We start from the raw sequence: 23924 nt of genomic DNA, 5'->3' as shown, positions 1-23924 counted from the left end.
GAATTAGACTCTCTATACTCACTCAAAAACAACCCCTGACCAAAAATAGGAAGGATGAGGAGCAATTATGTTGCATGAATAAATTCTGCCTGGCTGTACCACACAAACTAGTGAAAATAAATTAAAATCATAATGATTTATTATGCTATCCTATAGATTTTCAAAGGGTCTTATGAACTTTACCTAACTAATCTGAACAGAAATGTAACTGCAAGAGATTTTAATAAACAAGCAGGATTCTGCATGGTAAGGCTGCCATCTATATTTGCTGTTTTGTTCTCCTTGGGGACATATCACATCCCATGATCAATGAAGGAGTTAACAAGCATATAGATAAGGGTGATCCAGTTGATATAGTGTGCTTGGACTTTCAGAAAGCCTAACTAAGCAGTCATGGGATAAGAGGGAAGGTCCTCACATGAATCAGTAACTCGTTATGAGATAGGAAACAAAGGTAAATAAGGGAAATAAATGGTCGATTTTCACAATGGAGAGAGGCAAATAGATCCCCCAAGGATCTGCAGAGATGACAAAGGGGGGTTACAATAAAAGGCCTAAAAAATCATGAATGGCATGGAGAAAGTGAAGAGGCGAGTGTTATTTCCCCTTCACATAACACAAGAACTAAGGGGTCACCTAGTGAAATTATTAGGCAGCAAGCAGGTTTAAAACAAACAAAAAGAAGTACTTCACACAACGCACAGTCAACCTGTGGAACTCATTGCCAGGGGATGTCATGAAGGCCAAAAGTATAACTGGGTTCACAAAAGAATTAGATAAATTCATAGAAGATAGATCCACCAGTGGCTATTAGCCAAGATGGTCAGGGATGCAACCCTCCTAAACCTCCAACTACTCGGAGCTGGGCCTAGATGGTGGGGGGTGGATCTCTCAATATTGCTCTGTTCTGTTCATTCCCTCTGATGCATCTGGCGCTGGCCAGTGTCAGAGCCGAGCTAGTGACTGGACCATTGGTCTGACCCAGCATAGCCATTTTTATGTCCTTAATGGGTCCATGTATTACAAAGTCAAACTGGGGGGCCTATGAAATGTCACCAGGCTGTGATGCTGTGTCGCCGTGTGATGACCTGAGGATTTTGGAGAGGGACACCATGGTAGAGCGCACCCTGGCTATGTACCGAACCCAGGTGCTTGTGCCCTGCCACGCCGGAGGGAGCCTCTGGATGTGAGGTCACCGCATTCCCTTACATCACAGCCACGTCATAGTGCCACGGGATTCCGCAGCCTGGGGTGGGGGTGGGTTTCTGCCAGGTGACCTCCTGTGTTGCCTGGCAACCTGAAGGGGTAGCGGCTGTAACTGACGTGGAGGTTTGTGTGTGGATGGCCATAGCTTCCCTTCCCCCCCCGCCCTCCAGCATCCATTAGCCCGGCCTGGCACGCGGAGAGCGGCCGCCCCCAAATCCCTGCCTCCTCCCTGCTCGCACTGCGCCTGCGCTCACATACGCAAGGCGCGCAGGCTGCGCAGGTTACGGGGCGTAGGGGCCGTCTGGGAGCTGGGCCTAGGTGGCGGGCAGCGGCGGTGCCGGCCGGACTGAGGTAAAGGCGGGGGATGGGACTGGCTTCCCCGCTCCCGAGACACCCCCCGGCGGGAACCCCCCCCGCCCCGTACTGGTAAATGGCGCTGGGCAGTGACTCCGGAGCTGGGATGGCTCCTCTCAGATACCGCCGTGCCTTAGGCCCCCCCGCTGGGGAGCGGCTCTGCCCCCCCCCCCGCCGGGGATTTGCCCTCTCCCCCGGGAATGACCCCTCCCCCCTGCTGAGGAACGGCTCTGCCCCCCCCCCGGGGAATGGCCCCCCCCCCGGGGAATGGCCCCCTCCTACCTGCTGGGTCCCCCCCTTGGACTTGCACCAGGCCTGTGGGCTCCACTGAGACCCCCCTTGGCCCCTTCCCTGATACGGTCTCCCGCGTGGGGCAGGGTTGACCGGCCCCACGGTGACCCCACTTGCGCTCTCTCTCCTCTGACCCTCTGGAGAAATCTCTCCCCCCCAGGATGATGCCTTCCCACCTGCTGACTTCTCTCGCTGGGCCGTGCCACCCAGGGGCGCTGGGCTTCTGAGCCATGGCAGGGGTCCCCTGGGCACCTGGAGCCTTGCTCTGCCCAGCGGCTCCATTGGGGTGAGCCAGCCGTGTGTGTTTGAAACCGGGAGGGAGCCTGCTTCCCGGGAGAGCCTGTGTCTTGCAGGACCCCTGCCTGTTCCCCAGAGCAGAGCTGACAGGTGGAACCGCGTGGGAGCGTGTGGTGTGCACCCAGGAACCAGGGTGCAGCTAATTTTAGGTCCTCTGACCTTGACCGTGTGCCTTTAAGGAGTTGTCAGGAGATGCTGGAAACTTGTCTTGTTTGGAAGGGAAAAGATTGAACACTGGAGCAGTAAGCGTTCCCTACGAGAAACGGTGATAGCTCGTAATATAAGGGTCCTAAATTCCAGATACCCCTATGGCTTTGTGCTATGAGTCATCATTTTTCAGTGGTGGGAGCTGTGAGTTACAGCCACCTCTGTTCCTGCTACCAGAGAGGCAGATCAGCTGGTGAATTGCCTCCTCTCAAGGGGGAAACTGGGTAGCAGAGGAATTGTGGTGCCCACACTGGAGCCACTATGAAATACGGTGCTTCAAGCAGTTGCTTGGTCTCCATTGCTGCAAATAGATTCACTGTGATACCCAAGTCTGTTGCTCAGATATCTCTTGGGAATCAGTCATAATCCATTTTTCATAAGGCTTTACAGAAGTAGCCAAGATACTTTGGTAATTGGAAATAGTCTCAGACTTCCTTATTCTAGAGAAATTGGGGATGTTCAGCTGATCATGCAGCCCTGCTGAGTTGATGTTTTTACCCTTATGCTAAGTTCTCTCCTCGTAAGTAGTATCGCTTTTTTCATTCAATTCACATAAAATTTGTGGCACTCTTAAGGGACATTCTAAACTTCTCAGGGCCTCATCTAGCGGCGTTGTATATTGCTCATGCACATCCTTGTATGCTTTTTATTTAGGCTGTCTGTCTAGAGAGGAAGACTTTCAAGGAAGGAACTCATTTGTTATCTGTCTAAAGTACTTTGGATGCTGTGGATGCCATACAAGTAGTACTCAAAGTTATATCACATTGTGGTAACAAAAAAAATTGCTTGTATTTATTTCGGGTAACTAAAACAGAATTAACATTCAAGTCAGCACCACAGTGAGAGAGAGCTTTGCTTCCATCAAACTCGGAGGTAATCCTCCACAAGTGTCTGTGGAGTGCTGCAGTTGACTAAGGCCATGTCTACACTTACAGCTGTGCCGTTGTAAGCCTGTACTGATACAGCTTTCCCTGCTGTAAGAGCGCTTGTGTAGCTGCATTATGCTGACGGGAGAGAGCTCTCCCATTGACATAATGAAACAGCTCAATGAGCAGTGGTAGCCATGTCAGTGGTAGATGCTATCCTGCTGACAGTGCTGTGCACACGAGCATTTATGCCGGCAAAACTTAAGTCGCTCAGGTGTGGGGTTTTTTCGTACTCTTGAGCAACAAAAATTTTGCCTACAAGTTCTAGTGTAGACATGGCCTTAATATTGCTCTTAGATGCCCCAATTAAGGGAGAGGGCTCCCAATTAAGGGAGAGAGTCTGCTGCATGCCATGTAAATTGGATGTAGCCTTCTGACTCTTGGTAAGTTGCTAACGTGATCCCTTAGATACTTTTTAAGTGCCTTTAGTCTATAGGGACTAGGATGTCAGTGTCATTTGTCCTGACCTGTGAAGACCCCTGTCTCAAACCTGCTGTGAGTTGCATGTGGGAAAACTAAGCATCAGTTCACCCATCTGTAAACTAAGTAACTAGTTCCAAAATCTTTGTGACAGAGCTGAGAAAGAACCCAGGAATCCTGTCTCCCGGTCTCTTGTGCTAATCATTAGATATACTTTCACAATCCACCCCCCTTTTCCTTTTAGGGAGCTCAGGCTCAGAAATTGATTAGATGGTGTCTTATAATTATATCCTCCTTCTTCTGCATTCTCTTGATTGGGCAGATTTTTAATGCATTAGTACCTTAGGAGAACTAAATAAATTCATCTCTCTAACATGAGTGTTTTGTATTTGAATTTTTTGCAGAGACAATGAGGAGCTTGTGTATCTTTCTTGCTGTTTTGTTCATCCCATGGGGCTTTTCTCTGGCCAAGTTTGATGAATTTGAGGATGGAGATGACATTGTAGAGTATGATGATAATGACTTTGCTGAGTTTGAAGATGTTATTGAAGATGTGACCACAGAATCTCCCCAGAGGATTATAACTACAGAAGATGATGAGGAGGAGGCCACTGTAGAGCTTGAAGGTCAAGATGAAAATCAGGAGGACTTTGATGATGCAGATGCACAGGTAATGCCAAATTAATGCCCTTACCCCTTTTAGGTTCTCATTTGAAATGCCCTTTCACTTATCAAACCCAGACCCATGATTGTTTTTGTATTGTACCCCATTGTAGTACTTATGCTGTGATCCCATCAGATTTTCCAAGCTATACGGGGTCTGGCTGGGTCAATATTTGGATGGAATATTTCAAAGGATCACTTAAGAGATTCAAACAGTGGTATTCTTCCTTTAGAGTCAGTAGTAATCTATTGTGATGCTAGGGAGTGCTCTGCTGCTGAATATAGCATCTTCCAGGTGAATTGTAAAATGGAGATTCCAAGCAATTGTGGTCATTAAAGATCCCATGGCACTACTGCAAAAGTAAAGATGTTAACGTCAATGTCCTGGTCAAATTCCAACTTGGGTGATTATATATTGCCTTCCTACATGTCCCATACAGTTTCAGTTGCATATAGTCCTCTTTTCTTCCCATTATAAACTTTGTAATGCTTTGCTGTGTCCTGTTGAGAGACTGCCATGACCCCTTGCAGAGGTAAGTGCATTTCGGTGATAAATAAAACAGTCCTTTGAGAATCATTTGGGTATCGGTTAATAAAGCACTTTGAGATCTTTGGGGTTGAAAGGCATGTACATGTAAGAAAATGGCTGTTTAATCTTCATAAAATTGTGAATAAACATTTTATTGCAGAAACGTTCCAAATTAAAAAACACTAATACCCCAGCAATTTTCATTTATCTTGACCTTAAAATCTCCGCTGTAACATTCTAAAAAAGACTGCTGCTTCAGAAGGATGATGCAGAGCCCTTCATCTTCTGTCCCATGTCTGTTGTGTTTGCTGCTTGCTTACCAGGCTTGGGATGTTTAAGCTGCTTGTGCTCTTATCCCGTAGGAAGGAGATACTGAGAATGAGCCATATGATGATGAGGAATTTGAAGGCTATGAAGAAAAACCAGATGCATCTCCCAGCAGAAGTAAAGACCCTATAACAATTGTTGATGTAGGTATAAATGTCTGGGTGTCTTTCCATTCAGCACTTTATGGTTTATTTGTGGTATGGTAGTGCCTAGAGGGCTCTGCAGAGAACAAGGGCTCATTGTGCTAGCTGCTGTACAGACCTAGTTAAAGGTAGCCTTTTGTCCTGAAGAATTTGCGATCTGAATTGACAAGACAAAGGGTGGAAAAAGAAATGGCTCAGAGATGTTACACGTCCGACGTCCCATAGTAGGCTAATAGCAGAATGGGAACATGTCTTCTGGGTCCCATTCAAGTGCTCCCATGCACTGGATTATGCTGGTTGTCACAGATTATAATATCACGACTTTTGAAATGTACTCAACTGCAGATGGCTTGTTCCTTCTCAATGTGTTAACAACTATGTAAAGATGCTAGTAATTCTCCTGTGCACTCAAACTGAATTGGTGTCATCTTTTAGTCTAGTTAATTGTTATAACGTGGAATACCGATTGCCTTAATATTATGCCCTTGATCAGTAAATGTCTCTGCAACAAAAGTAATGTTTTAAATATGGGTTTTGGCCAGAGCACCTTATAATATGGTTTATTCTAACCTTAGATAGAAAAAACATGCTATAACCTAGTAACAAATCATGTTTTGGTTAGTGTGGTTCTCAGACACATTTTGGTATCTTGATTACATGGGCAACAAACAAACGTGTTATAATGATGACTAGTCACAGCTATATTTAAATTGTTGTGGCTTTTTTAGTGTAGTTGTGGTTGAACGTTGCAGATTTGAAATGTACAATATTGAGTCATCTTGATGCCAAAAAACCCCGAGGCTTTTACAAAGCAGTTAAGAGACAAAGGACAGAGTTAGATTTTTCTAAAATGTTGTAATCAAATCTGGCAGAACACCTCCCCCCCCCTCCCCATGATCTCTTTAAGACTGAGGGGCAATATCTTGGCAGTAAAACTAATAACCAACCTTTAATGACTTCAGAAAGAGAACTCCGTAGAGAGACAGCAGGATCTTCCTATTAGATTTTGGTCACTATTTGCACTATGGCTCCTAACTGTTTTCAGAAAATACTCTCAAAAGTTGGTTACAGCACAGTTGTAATGCATCTTGCAGTCACACCTCTTGTGGTGCTCAGATAATGCAGTGATGGGCTCAGTGTAAGAACCTGACCAGAATAGCGTTACAGCTGTGATGAGGTGCCAGGCTGACTACACTGAGGGTTATTCATTAGCATACTCTGGTTCTTGGAAAAGATATCCTTTCTCTGCACAAGTCAGGGAGCCTATGCCAGCAGAAACTGTGTTGGGCATATGTCATGTTCTAGGGTGCATTTCAGACCAGTGAGAGGTTGTGTCACTGCTTGTCCTGTAACTCCGAGTGCTTTAAAATGCTCTGCTTCTGTAGCTTCCTGTCTAGACACTTCCAGCCAGCAAACAAGCATGCCCTGCGTGTTTGTATGTTGAGCACCCTGGTTCAATATCTCTGGTTTCAGCAGCCTGCTTGTTACATCACATAACACTCTGGTCTCCAGTAGCCTTGGTTACTACTAGCTAAGTGACCCCAAACCATGTGCCTATAAATGTCAAACCCTCTCCTGGAACATTCAGGGGAGTAATAAGATCCATTGCTCCTTAAAGAGACAAAAGCACAGCAGCTTGTTGCTTTAACAAGAGTTAATAACCATTCCAAGTCAAACATAGTACTTGGTGGATGTAGAATGAAAATAAAACAAGTTTATTTAATCAAAGAGAGGTTTTACATGAGGTCTGGTATAAGGGATAAAGTCAGAAATGGTTACAAATAAAAGTTAAAAAGGCTTTCTAGTGACTAAAACTTAACAAAACTACAGGCTTGGTTCAAAGTCTGATTCTTATCACACTTCCTTCCAGCAAGATGGCTGATCATTCCTTGGATCAGGATCTCCCAAAAAATACAAAGTGCCTGATTCCTTTGTCTTAGGTGAAAGAGAACTTGGGGTTCTTTGCCCCTCTCTCATAGTCGGATGAACTTTTGAAATGTATCCTCAAAGTTCAGTGCCCCTAATGTGAGGAAAGGTGCCATGGAGTCCAATGGACACGTTTTCATGCTGGCTTCTTGCTCAGTGGTGGAGAATCACTTGACTGTGATTGCCAATTGTCTGTGATTGCACCTGGATGGAGGCTTTTCCATTGTCTGGGGAAAAAACGTGTTTACCTACTCCCCAGACTTGATTTTAGCAACATCATACAAAGGGAATTCATGACTTCACATATAACAATAATAGTATTTTACAGTGCTATTAATAAGCAGAATGGTATTAGCTTTCATATGGTATCACACAAGGTCTATATTGTACAAATATTATTGCAGTAGTCTTTAGATTGTGAATGCTGAGAGCCTAAGGTCACACACTACTGTATCAACTATCTTCCAGCATGATCGTTGTTAGTACAGAATAAGCCACATGTCAGTAATGAAGTTGGCCCTAAGTAGGTTCAACTCTGTATCCTAGCCTTAGTGAAGCTTATTGTCATTTAGGGATGAAGCCTCTCTGATAACTTACATGTTCCAAAACAAAGGATCATGCAGAATCCATTACACCCTGTAATAAAATTTATGCCATTCACTTACCACAGGTCCCTGCGCATCTTCAAAACAGTTGGGAGAGTTACTACATGGAAATTCTGATGGTAACTGGTCTTCTTGCGTACATCATGAACTACATCATTGGGAAAAATAAAAACAACCGTCTAGCTCAGGCCTGGTTCAACACTCACAGGGAGTTGCTGGAAAGTAACTTTGCCCTTGTAGGTAAGTGGTTTTTTTTTTTTTTTTTTTTTATGTAGTTGCTATGCCCAGCTGTTCACTACTTTGACCGTGACTGGCTTATATCGCTGATGAGAGTGGGATGAGGAATAGCCATTTCTCTGGGAGCACTTGTCAATGCTAGTGGCAGTTCTGCATGTAGTGAAGTAATATACCACTCCTCCAATGCTGAAATGCTATCTAAACGCTGAGACCATGATGGTGTAGAATAAGGTGCATAACGGAGCATTAAGATGGCGCTGTAGTCCAGGAGAATAATCCTAACGGTGCCATTTTGCTGCTCGAGTCACTGACCTTTTGATCACACTTCCTTTAATTAACGAATATATTTTTTCTTTCAGGGGATGATGGCACAAATAAAGAAGCTACAAGCACAGGGAAGCTAAACCAAGAAAATGAACACATATACAACTTGTGGTGTTCTGGCAGGGTGTGTTGTGAGGGAATGCTCATCCAGCTAAAGGTAAGGGTGGGGGATCTTGCAGTATTGTTCCACTAACTATCTGGATGTTGAAATTTTGGCCAGATGCCCTGTTTTTCCAGGGTGGGTAGCCAGGGGCCTCAGTACGGCTTTTTTTTATCATTCAGGACAGCAGACTGAATTCTAAATACAGACAGGCAGCAGATATGCTGAATGAATAGTGGGCATTTTTACAGTTATTTTTCTTATTATACCAGCACTTTGAGATCCAATCTGTCATGATCTGAGAGAAGTACCAATGAATACTTCATACTTCCAAAAAGTGGAGAACTCCTGCTGTCCAGTGCTGTGGGGCGATTGTTCCTGGTCATGAAGGTGGATAAGAGATTGGCCTGTAAAACTGTCAATTGTCCTTCAGTCTAGCAGTGTGTTGGGTTTTTTTTGTCACTGAATGTATCGAGTCCTGGGCTTTGAACCAGTGCAGTGTTCATCACCTGAGGAAGAGAAAACATGTCTTATTCCTATTAGCTTGGCAGAACAAATACAACCTAAGATCAACAGAAACATTTCCATAATTTTTTTTCCTATTCCAAGAAACGTTTTGTGCTGGGATGTAAATATTTCCCTGTGGTGTTTACAAGCTGAACATTACAACCTTGAGGTAGCACATGAGAACCAAACAAATAAAACCATGAGACTACTCATAGTAACATAGTAAGCACTGTGCTGTGCCCAGTAGTAAGTGTTTGCAGCATCTACTTTTGACTTGGAGAATGAAAATGGTGCAAAAAATAGCATAAATGGTCAAAAGTAAACTGGATATTTAAATTTTTTCCATTTTATCTGCCTTTGCCTGTCATGACCATTTAGGTATTAAATAAAAAGGTGTGGGAGGGGATTGATTTTTGGATTTTCAACCTTTGAACTTTCTCTACCGACTACCTCCACAAACTTCCCATCAGAGGCTTCATTGTGGCCAGTCCCCAATTATCTGTCCCTTTGCAACTTTGAGAACTACATTTATTCATTTTAATGTCCATTTACTTCCATCTTAGCAGAAGGAGCTCTTAGTATTAGAGAAACAGATTCCAATGAGAAATGAAGAAACTCAGATGTCTTCCATATCGAAAAGCTGAATATTTGATTCATAGATGTAGTGCTAAATATGTGCTTTTAGTGATAACTGGAGCAAATGCAGAATGGAAAGCTTCCTAGGCGGTTTCTAAGATCGGGTCTCTGCACAAAGTTGTGCCAGTTGTAGTAAAGCTGTGATTTTTATATCAGTTAGTTAAACTGGTGCTACTCTGTGTGCACAAGCTAAACTCATACAACCAGTTTTAAACCAATAATCAACACACAAAGTTGCACCAGTTTAACTAAGCCAACTTAATTAAATCCAGTGCATCTCTGTGAATGCAGACAGATCCTTAGCCTGCCCGTAGATACTACTACACTCCAGGAAGTTGCTAAATATACCAAAACTGCAGCACTGTCTACTGTACTAAAACATTCTCTCTTTCAGTTTCTCAAGAGACAAGACCTTCTGAATGTACTTGCTCGTATGATGAGGCCAGCCTGTGACCAAGTGGTATGCACTCAATTCTTTAGATTTGCTGTGCAGAGTTCCTGTTGCATTCCTTCAACTCCACTGGGCTTTTGGTCTTTCCCACAACTAGCTGGAAGGTGGTTACAGAGAGAAACAAAGCTTTCTTCCATCTTTCTTCAAACAAAATAATTCTGTGAAATGATCTGCAAACATCATTTGTGTTCTCTTTCTCTCTTTATGATATGCCAAACTTCTGATGACTGGCGAATTGTTTGCTTGTCTGAGTTTTACTGTTCATGTGGTTTTATGAACAAAGTCCCTCACACTTGGACTTCATCTTGACAAAACTTGCTTTTGTGACTTGCAGTCTCTAACAATTGTTCTGTCTTTTGAACTCTTTTATGAGTACAGCCTAATCACACTGGGTAATCCATTATCTGCCCGGTATTGTGCATTTTGTAAAGGTGGGTGGTGTCTAGTGCTGTTTAGTGTTGGGGCAATGGGAACCTCTCTCCCCAAATACATGCCCTGTTGAAGTATAAATGCGAGGACAGGAGACACTCTATACTTTAGGCATGCTATAAGGAAAAATTGGGGTGTATACTCTGCTAATACACACTATGCAATACTAATACATTAGGTTTTGCTTTTTCACATTTTCTGTTATGCTGTAGTTAGTTTTATATGGTTGATGTATTCTTTATGCTATCTAATTTAGAAGTGGCAAATGCATGCAAACAGCCTGCTATTGGCTATTTAGTATGCTACCAAACTGAGTCCTTCTACAGCTCAGCTATGTTGCCCATTGCCAGTAAACCAAGACTGGGAACTCAGCCTTCTAATTTTGTTACACTTACCTTCTGATTTTAGGAGTGAGAAACAAAGACACTAAGTCCAGACAGGAACAGAATAGTCTTATCCCTGTTGGAATAACACCTGAATATTGTAACTGTCCTGAGATTTTCTTTATCTTGGTTATTTCAAAAGAAAAAGGATGGCTAACTTTGTAATGAAATCTTTGTTCCACAATAAGACTTGGATCCATCCATTGCAAGTGTTCTAGTGATTGAGCAGTCTATTGTCGGCGTCCTTGTCCATGATCAGGGCTCCTAGATGCTATGATAATACAAATAATTAATAATAGTATGACTCCAGTCACCACTGGTGTCTCTCTTTTTCTTAGCAAATAAAAGTAACAATGAATGATGAAGATATGGATACCTATGTGTTTGCTGTTGGAACAAGAAAAGCCTTAGTGCGACTTCAGAAGGAAATGCAGGACCTGGTATGTGTGTGTTCCAGTTGGAAGTAAATGAATGGTTCAGGTGTTTGGTAATGAGATATAAAGCCTTTCATCTCTAGGTTGCTTGTTCAAGTCCAAGGCCAGGTGGGAACAACTGAAAGTTGTTACCATCTGAAGGTTGAGTGGCCTATAAGAATAAATTTTGGGGAAGTGCATTCTCAATCCAGTTCTCAGAGGACAAGTATTCACATCCTAAAGCAACTGGCACTGATTAGCTTCTGTATTGGCAATTTTAGCAGAAGGGCCAGGGAAAGGGAACTTCTTTGTCACCTTGAGAAGGGGAGAGATCAAGGTTTAGATACGTCGACAGGTGCTCTAAATTTTTGCTTAATCCAGCACCAGTTACTTCGTCATGTTTTGAAAAGTCTACTCACTAGTGATGAGCAGGGAACTTTCTCTGGCAGGTCAGTAGGTCTAAGCCATCAATTTCTGCAGAATTAAAATTTTCACTAACACTCCCCGCAACTCTGTAGACTATTCTAGTGCTGCAGCTTGTAACTTTTCCCAGACAGCAGCAGCAAAGTGAAATTGGCAGGATGTGGGTCAGTTTTGCTGCTGCACTTCATTGTACAAGCTTTGCTATGTTGCCAAAACCAATGTTAGATGCATCAATCCCCGGAAATATCCATGTCAGGATGTCCCTACATTCAATATTCATCTCGTCTGTCAAAGCTCATCAGCAAGTAGCTTCTCAAAACTTTAAAAAAAAAAGACCAAATTAAGAATGAAATATGTGCATTAGTGTCTGCAGTATTAGTCCTGTGAGGGTGTACTTCATGCAGAAAATGTCTGTCCCCAGTCAGATGGAATTAAGAAACAGTCAATCATATTTATTTGTATTTCAGTGCTGGCCAGGATGCCCATTGTGCTCAGCACTGTTCAAACCCAATAAAAGACGCACACTATTTTTCTTCTCCTTCCAATAGAGTGAGTTTTGCAGTGACAAACCCAAGTCTGCAGCAAAGTATGGGCTTCCGGAGTCGCTGGCTATCCTGTCAGAGATGGGAGAGGTCACAGAGGGAATGATGGACACAAAGGTAATGTTGAAAGAACTGGTAGAAATTCTCAGTGTTTTCTTGGTGGGTTTGGCAATTATTTAAGGCTAGAGTTCAGTGTAGAATCTCTCACATAAGATACAGCATGGCAGTTGAATGCCTCATTGTGCTCTCCCTTAGAGAATCCTAAGAAACAAAGATCCCAAAGCAAATGTAAGAGACAGAAAATGGATACAGTTGTTAATGAAGAAAATATCTGTATTAACTTTATATATTAGCATATCAATTGTAAACTTGGGAATTAAGCTGTCATTTGGAATGCTGAAGTAAAGCAGTGTTGCCAAAGTAGTGGAGTGTTAAAGACCTTCAGTATATGCCTTAGAAGTTGTGGCTGCTCGTTGGATGAAATGTCATGCCCCTGATAGGAACTCTCAGTCTTACATCCCTGAGTTACTAACATTCACACAGTGATGGGGCTGCTGTTTAGCTGCATTCAGTTCTTCTCTAGCAAGTCACTAAATGAAGGTGGTAACTTGTGCACTAGAACTGTCAAAAAGCAAGATGCAAATGCTATAAGCAAACCATTTCAAGAGGCAGGTTGGAGATGAATTGGTTATAGGAAAAACTAACCTTAGTTTCTCTTTCAGATGGTACATTTCCTCACACACTATGCTGACAAGATTGAGTCCGTCCATTTTTCAGACCAGTTCTCCGGTCCAAAACTTATGCAAGAGTATGTATGAAACTAGACCTTTCCCAATAGCTGTTATAACAGACAGAGCAGTAGACAAAATATAGACTGTCTATATTTTGTCGTCTGCTCTGTCTAACAGCTATTTGTCTGAAGCTACCTGTTGCATTGGGGAAGATGTATGGAAATAGGAAGTAAAAGTGAAGCAGGTAACCAGAAGTTCCCAACATTTTCAGATGCTGTACTAGTTTTCTGTGATCAAGATGTCTGTGGCCTCCGTTCAGTTGTGTGGTCTGACTGCATTGGAACTTGGGCTGTTCCACCCAGTTTAACAATTGCCAGGTGTAGCCTGTACAACTGCGTGGGAAGTGACCAACTGCCAGTAAAGGGGCTCAGTAAAATAAGGATGAAGAGTCTAGAAATATCAATCACAATTGATTCCACTGTGGCTGGAAAACCATGGTTTGCATGCAGTAAGGACCTAGAAATGAAATTGCATCATTTTGTTTCATCCAGGTTGACAATTCTAAGAACGTCAAGGGTCACTTACCCTTTCTCATACGAGGCTGTCTTAACTGTTTGGCCCTTGGTTCCTTATATTGGCTGCGTCTTTCCTCAATAGTTCTTGTCTGTGTTGTAGAAGTACAGACTTGGTGACCTTTTCATTGCCTCAGGCCTCCTTTTTCTAAGTGCAATGTATCCCGTAATCTGAAGTGAATGCTGCACCCATATACAGGCCCAATATGCTGTGAATCATTTATTTATATACTTATGAAGCCCATATAATTCCCATGTTGCAACAAGAGAACAAACAGCTTTATCTGATTCAAGTATAAAACAGCATGTGTGCAAAATACTGAAATCACTAGGCTCCTGAATGTCCTGCAGAAATTTAGGGACTTGGTTTCTGTTGTATCACAGAGGTGTATGTACTCTATAAATATGAAGACAAGGGCATAGTAGCTCCTGACCAGTGACCAAGTTAGGCTGGTAGTGCAACAAAAGTATAATGGCTCATGGAGCAGAAGGGCTGGTGAGGCGTATACAGATGGAATGCCCTTTGAGGGTATGGTATTCCAGACCGAAATGAACTATTTTTCTGTGGTGGGTTGGCATTTGGATTTTGCTGGAGGAGTAGGCGTTTAGGGGTGGTTATGTGATAGATGAGACTTGGATTTTATAGAAACCGTTCACTTACATGGCTCCTCATGTTAGATTATGATACGAGCTATAGAGCCCAGCAATGTAGCAAATGTATGAATTGTCTCAACAGTGCATCCGACCTGAGTGGGTGGTGCTGAATATTTACTTTTAACATTGTTAACACTTATTTTATGCATGTCTTTTGGATGGGGAAAAGCTTTTCACTTCATGGAGGCTATTATTTGAAACCTAAATTTATGTCAATGGAAAAAATAATTAAATATCAGTTACATTGTTTTTAAATGCTACCCGCTGTTTGCAAGTGGCTGTCAGTTCTGTTGTAGTCTGGTGTGTATTAACGTTGTGTTGTGTATTTCTTGTGTCCATATTATGTGTTTTCTTACTCTAACTACTCCTTTATTTCCTCTCTTCCGCCAGGGAGGGTCAGCCTTTAAAACTCCCCGACACTAAAAGGACACTATTGTTTACATTTAACGGTAAGAAAAGGTTTCTTATCTGTGCAAGTCTGATCACAGTGTCCAAACCATGTTACTTTTGGGATAGTAGACAGTATTGCTAGTGACTTAAATGCAAGTAGATAGAGGTACAGGATCCCTGAGTAGCAAGCAAACAGAATGCAATAATGCATATTAAGCGACTGAATGGCATATGGCATTGGTAATGGGATAATGGAACCTTGCTTCTCTAGATCACCACTTCAAATCCAGCCCAGGTCAATAATGATCAAAAGTCATTCTGGTCAGATTGTAGTCTTATGGTATTTGGGGAATGAATTTGTTTTCTGTCCACTTTTCATGGGCAGATGTCCATATCTCACCAGGCATCACCACAAGTGGCGATGATTGCTGAAATGACCAACTTGTCAAAAGTAAAAAATTGAATGGGCCACACTCTGTCATCCCTAATCATGATCCCAGTGGGTAAGCATTGGAACAGTGAGGGACAGTTTATGGTAGTGTTTGTGCTGTGCTTGTTTTTCTGGATTAATAGATGATGTCAGGGCTGGCAGGGTTAGCACCCTTTAAATTAAAAACAAACGCCCAGAGAGTCCAATTACTTTCAGCAAAGACCAACTTTTCCTTTAGATGTATACACACATCTCCCATTGACTACAGTGGAAGCCATGGGCATGTCAGCAGGCAAAATGTGGCCTTTAAATTGTATTTTGCAATGATCAAAGCAAGAATTTGATATCAGTATGAAAACATGAATGCAGCCAGTATTCTTAATTAATCTGTGTTGTATGAGATAAATGTGCCTGCTACAATCTGAAGAATCTGAATTTAATCTCCAAAGCAAATACTTCTGTTAATTAACTCATTTTAAAAAGGAGGATTAGCATCTTTCTTTGCTCAGTCTGCTCATAAAAGTCTGCAATGTGGAGAAGACATTCTAATTCAGAGCAAAAGCCTTGCCAATGTCCCTGAAATAATCTGATGAAAATATCTTTTGGTTTACAGTGCCTGGTTCAGGCAACACTTCCCCAAAGGATATGGAGGCTTTGCTGCCTTTGATGAACATGGTTATTTATTCTATCGACAAAGCGAAAAAGTTCCGTCTAAACAGAGAAGTAAGTCATATGCTCCTGCGTGTTTGCTGTCTGATAAGATATAAAACTATTTATGGTTAAAAATACGATGGTATCTTTTATAAGGTGAGGAACCTTAAAATTCAAATGTAACAGCTATGGTGATTATATTCTGCTTGCCTTAAATTATATGGGGAATATTATTTAGATTTAGCATTCTCTGCTTCCTGTTGCCTAAGAGAAGCATTCAAACTATTGCACACTTAACTCAAGGAAGCTAATACAACCACAGACTTACTTGGCCAAGGGAGGGGGGATTAGAGATAGCAACAGTTATGTGCAGTTGAGTATCTGCAAAAAAGAGGTAGTTCAGTTTGAAGAGGAGAAGAACAGTTCAGATGATCAAGAACCAATGCACACACAGGCCACAAGAAAGACGATATTTGCAAATAATGTTGAGATAATTAAATTAGATGAAGGGTGGTAAATAAGGATCTTGCATTTATTGCCTTTAGATGATAACTCTTCATATCTAGGATGCATATTAAAGAGGAATATTCCTTACCAACTTTTTATAGTTTTCTTGAAGTAAGAGGCCATAAACATGTCCATATCTTACTAGTGTGGTTCTATTCTGAAAAGTGACTATATTTAAAAAAACAAAACAAAAAAAAAAACAAAAAAAAACAAAACAAAAAAAAAAAAAGCCCCATTTTACTCAGCAGCAGATCTGCTCCCTGCATCTATTAGTCAGGCTTGCTTACTTTAGTAACCAATTTTTTTTATTGCTTTTTACTCTTGTTAGCTCTGCAAAATCTTCGCAGCTGCAGATGAACTAGCTTCTCTTCCTTCTTGTATAACGCCAACAAAACTAGGTTCCAGTCAATCATACTTGTGGAATGGGACTGTATTTGTGAGACTGTGGGCCAACTTTGACTTGCAGAACCTTTACTGCTGATGAAATAATGAGGAAAAAAATCCAGTTGCATACTTAGGTTCTGGGCTGAGTTTGTACAGCTGACGGATGTTGGAGGAGGTTGAAGGAGAACACTTATGACATGTAAACCAGACAGGTTTTATCGGGAGGCAGAACATGTGGAATTTCAAGATGCCATTTTGAAACTCTGAGTGGAACTGCCATTTAAATACTGAGTGGAGCTATTTTTAGTGTCTGTGGCTATTCCAGACGCTGTCCCTCTTTGCTTGTTGGAACGTTGCCTAAGTACCAATCATTTTTCTTTGTATTAACTGTTTTTATTTCTGTCTTTTGGGGGAAAGGGTAAACAAAAAGCTGATAAGAACAGGGCCCGAGTAGAAGAGAACTTCCTTAAATTGACCCATGTGCAAAGGCAGGAGGCAGCCCAGTCTCGCCGGGAAGAGAAGAAACGGGCAGAGAAGGAGCGAATTATGAACGAGGAAGATCCGGAGAAACAGCGCCGGCTGGAGGTATAATAGATTTTTCAAAACAGCAAAGAACTAACAGCAAGTGTCTCCCATACGTTACGGGTCTCACTTGTAGGTTTCCCAGAAGCATGGCAGTGTATTCTCTCTTGTCATGTTGGAAATCTGACCTAAAAGCGGAGCTGGTTTTCACTTATTTGTTAATTGTCTGCTTCCAAAGCAAGCTGGTGTTAGTGATGGAATTCTAGACTGTATCTAGAGGAGACTGCATCCTGAACACAGCACCTTAGTTTGCCCAGTTATCCTGACTTTCTCAATTTGTCAGTTTGCTTTTTCAGTGAGGGTATTGATTGATGTTCATTATGTCCTCTGTATCCTTTCCTCCAGGAAGCTGCTTTACGGCGTGAGCAGAAAAAGCTTGAGAAGAAGCAGATGAAGATGAAGCAAATCAAAGTGAAAGCCATGTGAAACCATTGTGGGAAACTTGGTCTCAGTGCCACTTGTAGACCTTTAATTCACAGGGTACAAAGAACTAGTTAATTTCATAACCTTACACTTCTTCAAACACTATTGGCCATTAAGAGACATGCTCTTTGCATCAGCACTACTTAACAATTAATTAGGGTATTACAGCAACATACAGATATGTATGGGAGTGTTTTGTCTCTGCAACTTTCTTCCAGATGGTCGATTATTTTGCTACTTTGATGCTTTAAAAAAAACAACAACAAAAAACTTCAAAAAAAAAAAAAAAAAAAAAACTTGCAATATCCCTTGAACTCCTTTTATGATTGTTTTTAGAAGAAAAAAAAAGATTATGAAACTTTTAATCTGTGTCAGTAACACATCAGAGCTTTGATTTAGATTTTTAAAATTACAGGTAATTTTTTCCACTTAGTTTAAGGGGAGGAAAATAGCTCCCCCATGTTGTCACTGAAATTGCACAATAAACATTGTTAATGTGTTTCTATGTCTGCATCAAGCTTGTAAAGGTGCAAAATTTAGAGCCTTCCATATATGGTATGGATATTTCAGGGATTTCAAACCAGTATAGTTTAGAAAGATAACTTTTTTTTTTTTTTTTTTTTTGCAAACACAGGGCACTGAAACAGTATTGCACAATCTATGCTGTGGTTGGCATAAAGATAAAACTGTAGATCGGTTAGATATCAGGGAATGGCATACATGAGCACTGTTTCCTATCTGTAGTTTTGAATGTTGCAAGCTTAATACAATGTGAATTCTGTACTTTGTGTTTCTTGTTCAGAAGTGAATGCATGGTGAGTTGGCAGCTTCATCTAGATCTGAATACTCTTAACTGTACAAAGTTGCCTCTTAAATATTTTCCTCCTTATTTTTGTGGCAGCTGCTCTCTATTTCATGTTCAGCAAGAGGCTAGATTTGCAATTAAATATCTGTGCAACTTCCCTTTTCCCTAAGCAAGGAATATTATATCTTTTTGATCTATTGAAATGTTTATTGACTTCAGGGTTTTGACCTTGAGATAGAGGGAGATGGGGGAAAGAAATGGATGCAACTGCACAAGTATTCTGCTGTCTAATACCTGCATTTTATAGATGTTTCCTAGAAGGCATATTGTTGTTGCTTATAACATACTTTTTGCAGTTGTTTTTCTGGAGAAATAATCTGGGTGTCTTTCTCTTGCATTTTCTTGTAAATTTTGTTCTGAGGCAATAACAATGAGCTGCTGTTGAAACAGCATGTGCTAAAAGCCTTTGTTACAGCATGAGACATTTTACACTGATTTGAATGCAAAAATCTGTAACCCGATACATACAAATATAATCATTTCATAACAGCTGGTAAAAAGTAATTTAAAGCCAAAAATAGCATAACATTATGTGGAATTTTACTCTTTTAGCACTATTTAGCTTTAGAGGTACGATACAGTTTCACAGATTTCTTTTTAAAGAAAATATAATTAGTCTGTTCTCTTTTGAATAAATAGAATGCTTTCCTGAAGTTCCATACACTTTGGGCCATGGCAGCTAATTTTGTAATATAAATATTCATACGAACTACCTATGAAAAGAGTAAAATACAACTGAAACGTTCCAACTGCCTTCTTTACTTTGCTGGATTCCTTGTTCCTTCTGAGTATAGCATCTATTAAACCCCTGTATCTTCTATGAGAAACTCCTATTATGTTGAAAATTTTACATTTAAAACAGCTCATTAGCATTTTGTTTTTCCACTCTTCTCCAGCAAACCTGTGGTCGTCAATAGTGCTGCCTCCTAACAAAAGATGTAATCTATTGGTAATCTATTGTTATTTATTGGTCAGTCTTTTTACACAGAGGGATCAAGCAAATTTCTGGTGCTTTCAGGAGCCCTTACCTGCCACAAATGAAATGCCAGTTTCCCAGCCCTTTCCACTTGCTAGTGCTGAGACCTTAGTGGGAGAAATGAGATTCTAGAATTTCGAGCATTAGTCAATAACCCATCCTTGGGTGGCAAGGGCATAGGTGAAATCTATGACAATATTAATATTTTTGGGGTGAGACTAGCCACAGGACAGCTTAATGTATCTGTCTTCAGTCACTAGATATCTTATTAATGTTTCCAGTTTCATTAGTCATTAAGTATTGATCTTGGAAGAAATAACAGTATTTTATTAAAGAAATATACACAGCATCCCACGAGGTTGTGTCTAAATTTTCAGAAAGTTTATGAGCAGTTCTGAGGATAGGACAGAACACTGCAAAATGAAGGGTTGATGACCCAAACTCTGTAATCCATCTGCATTACATTAAAAAGTGTTGATAATACTCCCACAATGGGAAGGGTGGAGATGCAAGGAAGATTTATTGTCTGTTAAAGCTGAACTTTTCCCCTTGCCAAAGAAAACGTTTTTTGGGATCACAACTGAGTATTTGAGTCAGTATTTGAGTTCATCTCAGCTGCGATTCTGACACCAATTTAAATGTGCTTCCTATACCTTTTCATGTCCTCCACATATAGCCTCCACACCCATACCTCTAAGATTTAACTGTTGTGATAAATCTGATTTAAAAATCCCTAGGCATGTGGAGTTGCTTACGTGCCCTCTAAATACAGGTTCAGTTCTCCTCTTCTGCTCTCCAGATGTGGGGAAGAGAACTTCAGCTGTAACCTTTCAGACATCAGAAGCTTTATGAACTTGTAACGTGCCAAGAATCACAGGCCTAAAATTAGATATACCCCTGTGTGTTGGTCTCTGGGTGTAAGCCAGGCTACTCTTGTAAGTTGACAGAGAATTTGGAGATCTGAATTTCCTGCTTCTTGAAGAAATGTTCTTATATAATTCAACAGTCTCATAAGCAAACTAGGGCAGTGTGGTCTAGATGAAATTACCATAAGGTGAGTGCACATCTGGATGAAAGATGGTATTTAAAAAGTAGTTATCAATGTTTCACTCTCAAACTGGGAGGACATAGCTGTTAGGGTCCTGCAGGAGTTAGTCTTGGGTCTGGTTCTATTCAGTATTTTCACTAAAGACTTAGATAATAGAGTGGAGAGTATGTTTATAAAATTTGCAGATACCAAATTGGGAGGGATGACAAGCACTTTGGAAGACAGGATTATAATTCAAAATGACCTTGACAAATTGGAGAATTGGCCTGAATTCAACAAGATGAAATTCAATAAAGACAAGTGTAAAATACTTCACTTAGGAAGGAAAAATCAAAGGTACATCTACAAGATGGGCCAGCTTGTAGTACTGCTGAAAAGGATCTGGGGGTTATAGTAGATCACAAATTAAATGAGTCAATGTGATGCAAAAAAAAAAAAAAAAACCTACTCTCATTCTGGGTTGTATTAACAGGATGTTGTATGTAAGACATGGGAAATAATTGTCCCATTCTACTTGGCATTGGTGAGTCCTCAGCTGGAGTACTGTCCAATTCTGGCACCAGGCTTTAGGAAAGATGTGAATAAACGAGAGAGTCCAGAGAAGAGCAACACAAATGATGAAAGGTTTAGAAAACCTGACCTATGAGGAAAGGGTGAAAAATAAACCGGGCATGTCCAGTTTTGAGAAAAGAAGACTGGGGAGACTTGATAACACACTTCAAATATGTTAAGGACTGTTTCTAAAGAGAACAATGATCAATTGTTTTCCATGTTGACTGAAGGTAGGGGAAGAAGTAACTGGCTTAAACTGCAGCAAGGGAGATTTAGGTTAGATATTAGGAAAAGCTTTCTAACTGTAAGGGTAGTTAAGATCTAGAATAGAATTAATTAAGCTCTAGAATAGCTTAATAGAATAGAAAGGGAGAATATGGAATTTCCATTATCAGAAGTTTTTAAAAATAGTTTGGATAAACACATGTCAGGGATGGTCTAGGTTTACTGAGTCCTGTCTTCTCAAGGTCCTCTCCAGCCTGACATGTCTCTGATTCTATTCCTTACATCTGACGAAGTGGGTTACAGCCCACGAAACCTTATGCCTGCAGAAATTAAATTTGTTAGTCTTTAAAGTGCTACAGCACTCTCATTGTTTTTGCTGTATGCAGACCAACACGGCTACCCCTCTGGAAATTCTGTAACATGTTTGTCTCATGTGACTAAACGGCTATGAAGTCTAAAGCCATGTTAGCATCGTTCTTATGTGAGGCAACATTATTTTCCCTGGAATAGCAGTAGAGAATCATTAACCACTTGGGCCAGTCTTCCTTCAGGGAATAATACCTTTTTAGCCACTTATGAAAGTGGAGGCCTTTTACCAAACTAAATTCGTTCATATATACCACACCTGCCTGCCTGTAAGAACGGAGTAGAAGGAAGGTGCTCTACCCAGCTGCATGGGCTCTGAGATTAATTTAATTATTTCCTTTAAACTATAATGTCCTGATAAGTCAAAAGGCTACCCCACTAAATAAACTGAGAAAATGCTATTACTACCAACAATATTAAAACTTGTGTAGGCCCCAGCAAACCCCTGCACTGTAATACCATAATACAGATCTGAACCAAAGCAGGCCTGAACCCTGGATAACACAACATGTGGCTTAAGAGTTAATTTTTACACTAAGAAAAAGAACAAAACTAGGCAATATAGATAAGGGAATTCCGTACCTGTTGATTGTTCATGGCACCCCAGGCTCCACTACGATAATTAACTGGAGTAAGGACATCCTGCCTAAACATTCTGTGATTTAACATTCATGACATATTAGAAGCCTGCTGTTTGTTAATAAAATGGATGTTTGGGAACATCTTGAAATCTCATTGTGTGGAAATTTACAAGTAAATGCGGGGTAAAATACGCAATGCATATCAGGAATGTGGTTGAAGTGTAAATCAGGGGGCAATGAGGGGACAAATAAGATTTAAGATGAGTGTATATGTATTTTTTTTTTAGTAAAATTAATGTAGATATAAACACTTTAAGTTAGTGAATAAGGTAAAAACAAGAATGGTACTAATGAAAGGAACTAAGAATGTAATGATTTTAGCAAGTGTGAATGAGGAATGCATGTGGTTTGAATGTTGAGATAAGAACTACTGAGCCAATATTTTCAGCCTCAAAGGCAGGAGGGAGAGAAGATGAAATGTCTTTGTTTTAAGAACCTTTATGACACACATGGCCCTGGAAAACGGGGGAGTTTACAACCCCAGAACAAGAACAAGTTAAGGTGTGAAACAGGAATGTAAGAATGATGGGAAAGTTATCACCCCTGCAGCATCGAACGTAATTGATGATTACATCAAACAAGAAGACCATCTGACATGACAAATCCATAGACCCGAAGGGGGATGGATAAAGTATAAAAGTGGAAAGAAAAAACCTGGACTTTGGGCTCATTCTGCATACCCCAAGGAGCATCATGTCGTGACCGACAGAGCCTGGCTCCAATCTTGTGCCTGAATTATCTGGCCAGTAATTCAACACGAGCAACAAGGGACTGGTAACTATATCTCTCCTGCAGAACTGTGTGTTTGTGTTGTAGGCAGCTGTTCGTTTTTTAAATGTTTCTCTTTTCTGTATTCATAATAAATGCGGCATATTGCCTTATCCCCTGAATAAGATCCTGCTGTTTATTTTATAAGTATAACACCTGTACATACTTCACTGATCCGAACAGTTTGAGCAGGAGTTTCTTTAACACTTACTTGGCATTTCCACACCCTACAAGAAGTGGAAAGGGGGATGGCTGAAATGGAGCTATTCCAGCTACAGCACAGCTAGGAAATAAAGTATCATTCTTTGAATACCGGTTGGTTACAGAATATTGGAATGTCCTCTGTATATCCTGGTATGTCTACACAGGGATAAAAAACCTGTGGGTGGCCTTGGTCAGCTGACTTGGCCTTGTGCTCTGGGGCTGAAAATTGCTGTATGGAGATTCAGGTTGGGCTTCAGCTGGAGCCCTAATGTCTACACAGTGACAGGCCCTGAACCCAAGTCTTGTGAGCCCAAGTCCCGTGACCTGCACCAGCTGTGGCCATGCTGCAGGTCTTTTATCCTGGGTGTAGAAATACATAGGGGCTGAGGGCATCTCTTTAATGTACTGTGGCCCTACTGGCCTTTGAGGAAGAGATGGTTATGGTAATGCAAAACAATGCACTAACTACTGTAACACTGAAATATATTAGTTTGCCAACTTTTCTTATAGCCTCAGCTGCTGGAGGCGTATGGGAAAATTTCAGTTTTGGACTACTACTGTACGAAAAGTATGTCGAACAAGTTTATCACCCCCTACAAGATGGAGATGGATTTTC

At 41.0% G+C, this 23924-nt stretch overlaps 1 protein-coding gene across 2 annotated transcripts; it reads left to right on the top strand.

The window, feature by feature from the left end:
- The first annotated feature begins 1417 nt into the window (after positions 1 to 1417).
- On the top strand, positions 1418 to 23229 carry CCDC47 (coiled-coil domain containing 47). Of its 2 annotated transcripts, none has more exons than XM_067541019.1 (13): positions 1418 to 1557; positions 4106 to 4371; positions 5256 to 5363; positions 7960 to 8134; positions 8491 to 8612; positions 10093 to 10158; positions 11300 to 11401; positions 12346 to 12456; positions 13062 to 13147; positions 14687 to 14745; positions 15730 to 15839; positions 17076 to 17243; positions 17586 to 23229. In XM_067541019.1, the coding sequence occupies exons 2-13, from the start codon at positions 4111 to 4113 to the stop codon at positions 17664 to 17666; spliced, it is 1449 nt and encodes a 482-aa protein (XP_067397120.1). In that variant the 5' UTR covers positions 1418 to 1557; positions 4106 to 4110; the 3' UTR covers positions 17667 to 23229. The 2 variants fall into 2 exon arrangements, with proteins under 2 accessions (XP_067397120.1, XP_067397121.1); XM_067541020.1 differs by lacking the exon at positions 1418 to 1557 and adding an exon at positions 3106 to 3124.
- Positions 23230 to 23924: the final 695 nt, after the last annotated feature.

The sequence above is a fragment of the Emydura macquarii genome, unplaced genomic scaffold, assembly GCF_026122565.2.
Source record: "Emydura macquarii macquarii isolate MOO-44397 ecotype Brisbane River unplaced genomic scaffold, CSIRO-AGI_Emac_v2 contig_629, whole genome shotgun sequence".
NCBI lineage: Eukaryota > Metazoa > Chordata > Testudines > Chelidae > Emydura > Emydura macquarii.
The sequence above is the reverse complement of the archived record's forward strand: the minus strand, read 5'-3'. Positions and strand labels throughout refer to the sequence as shown.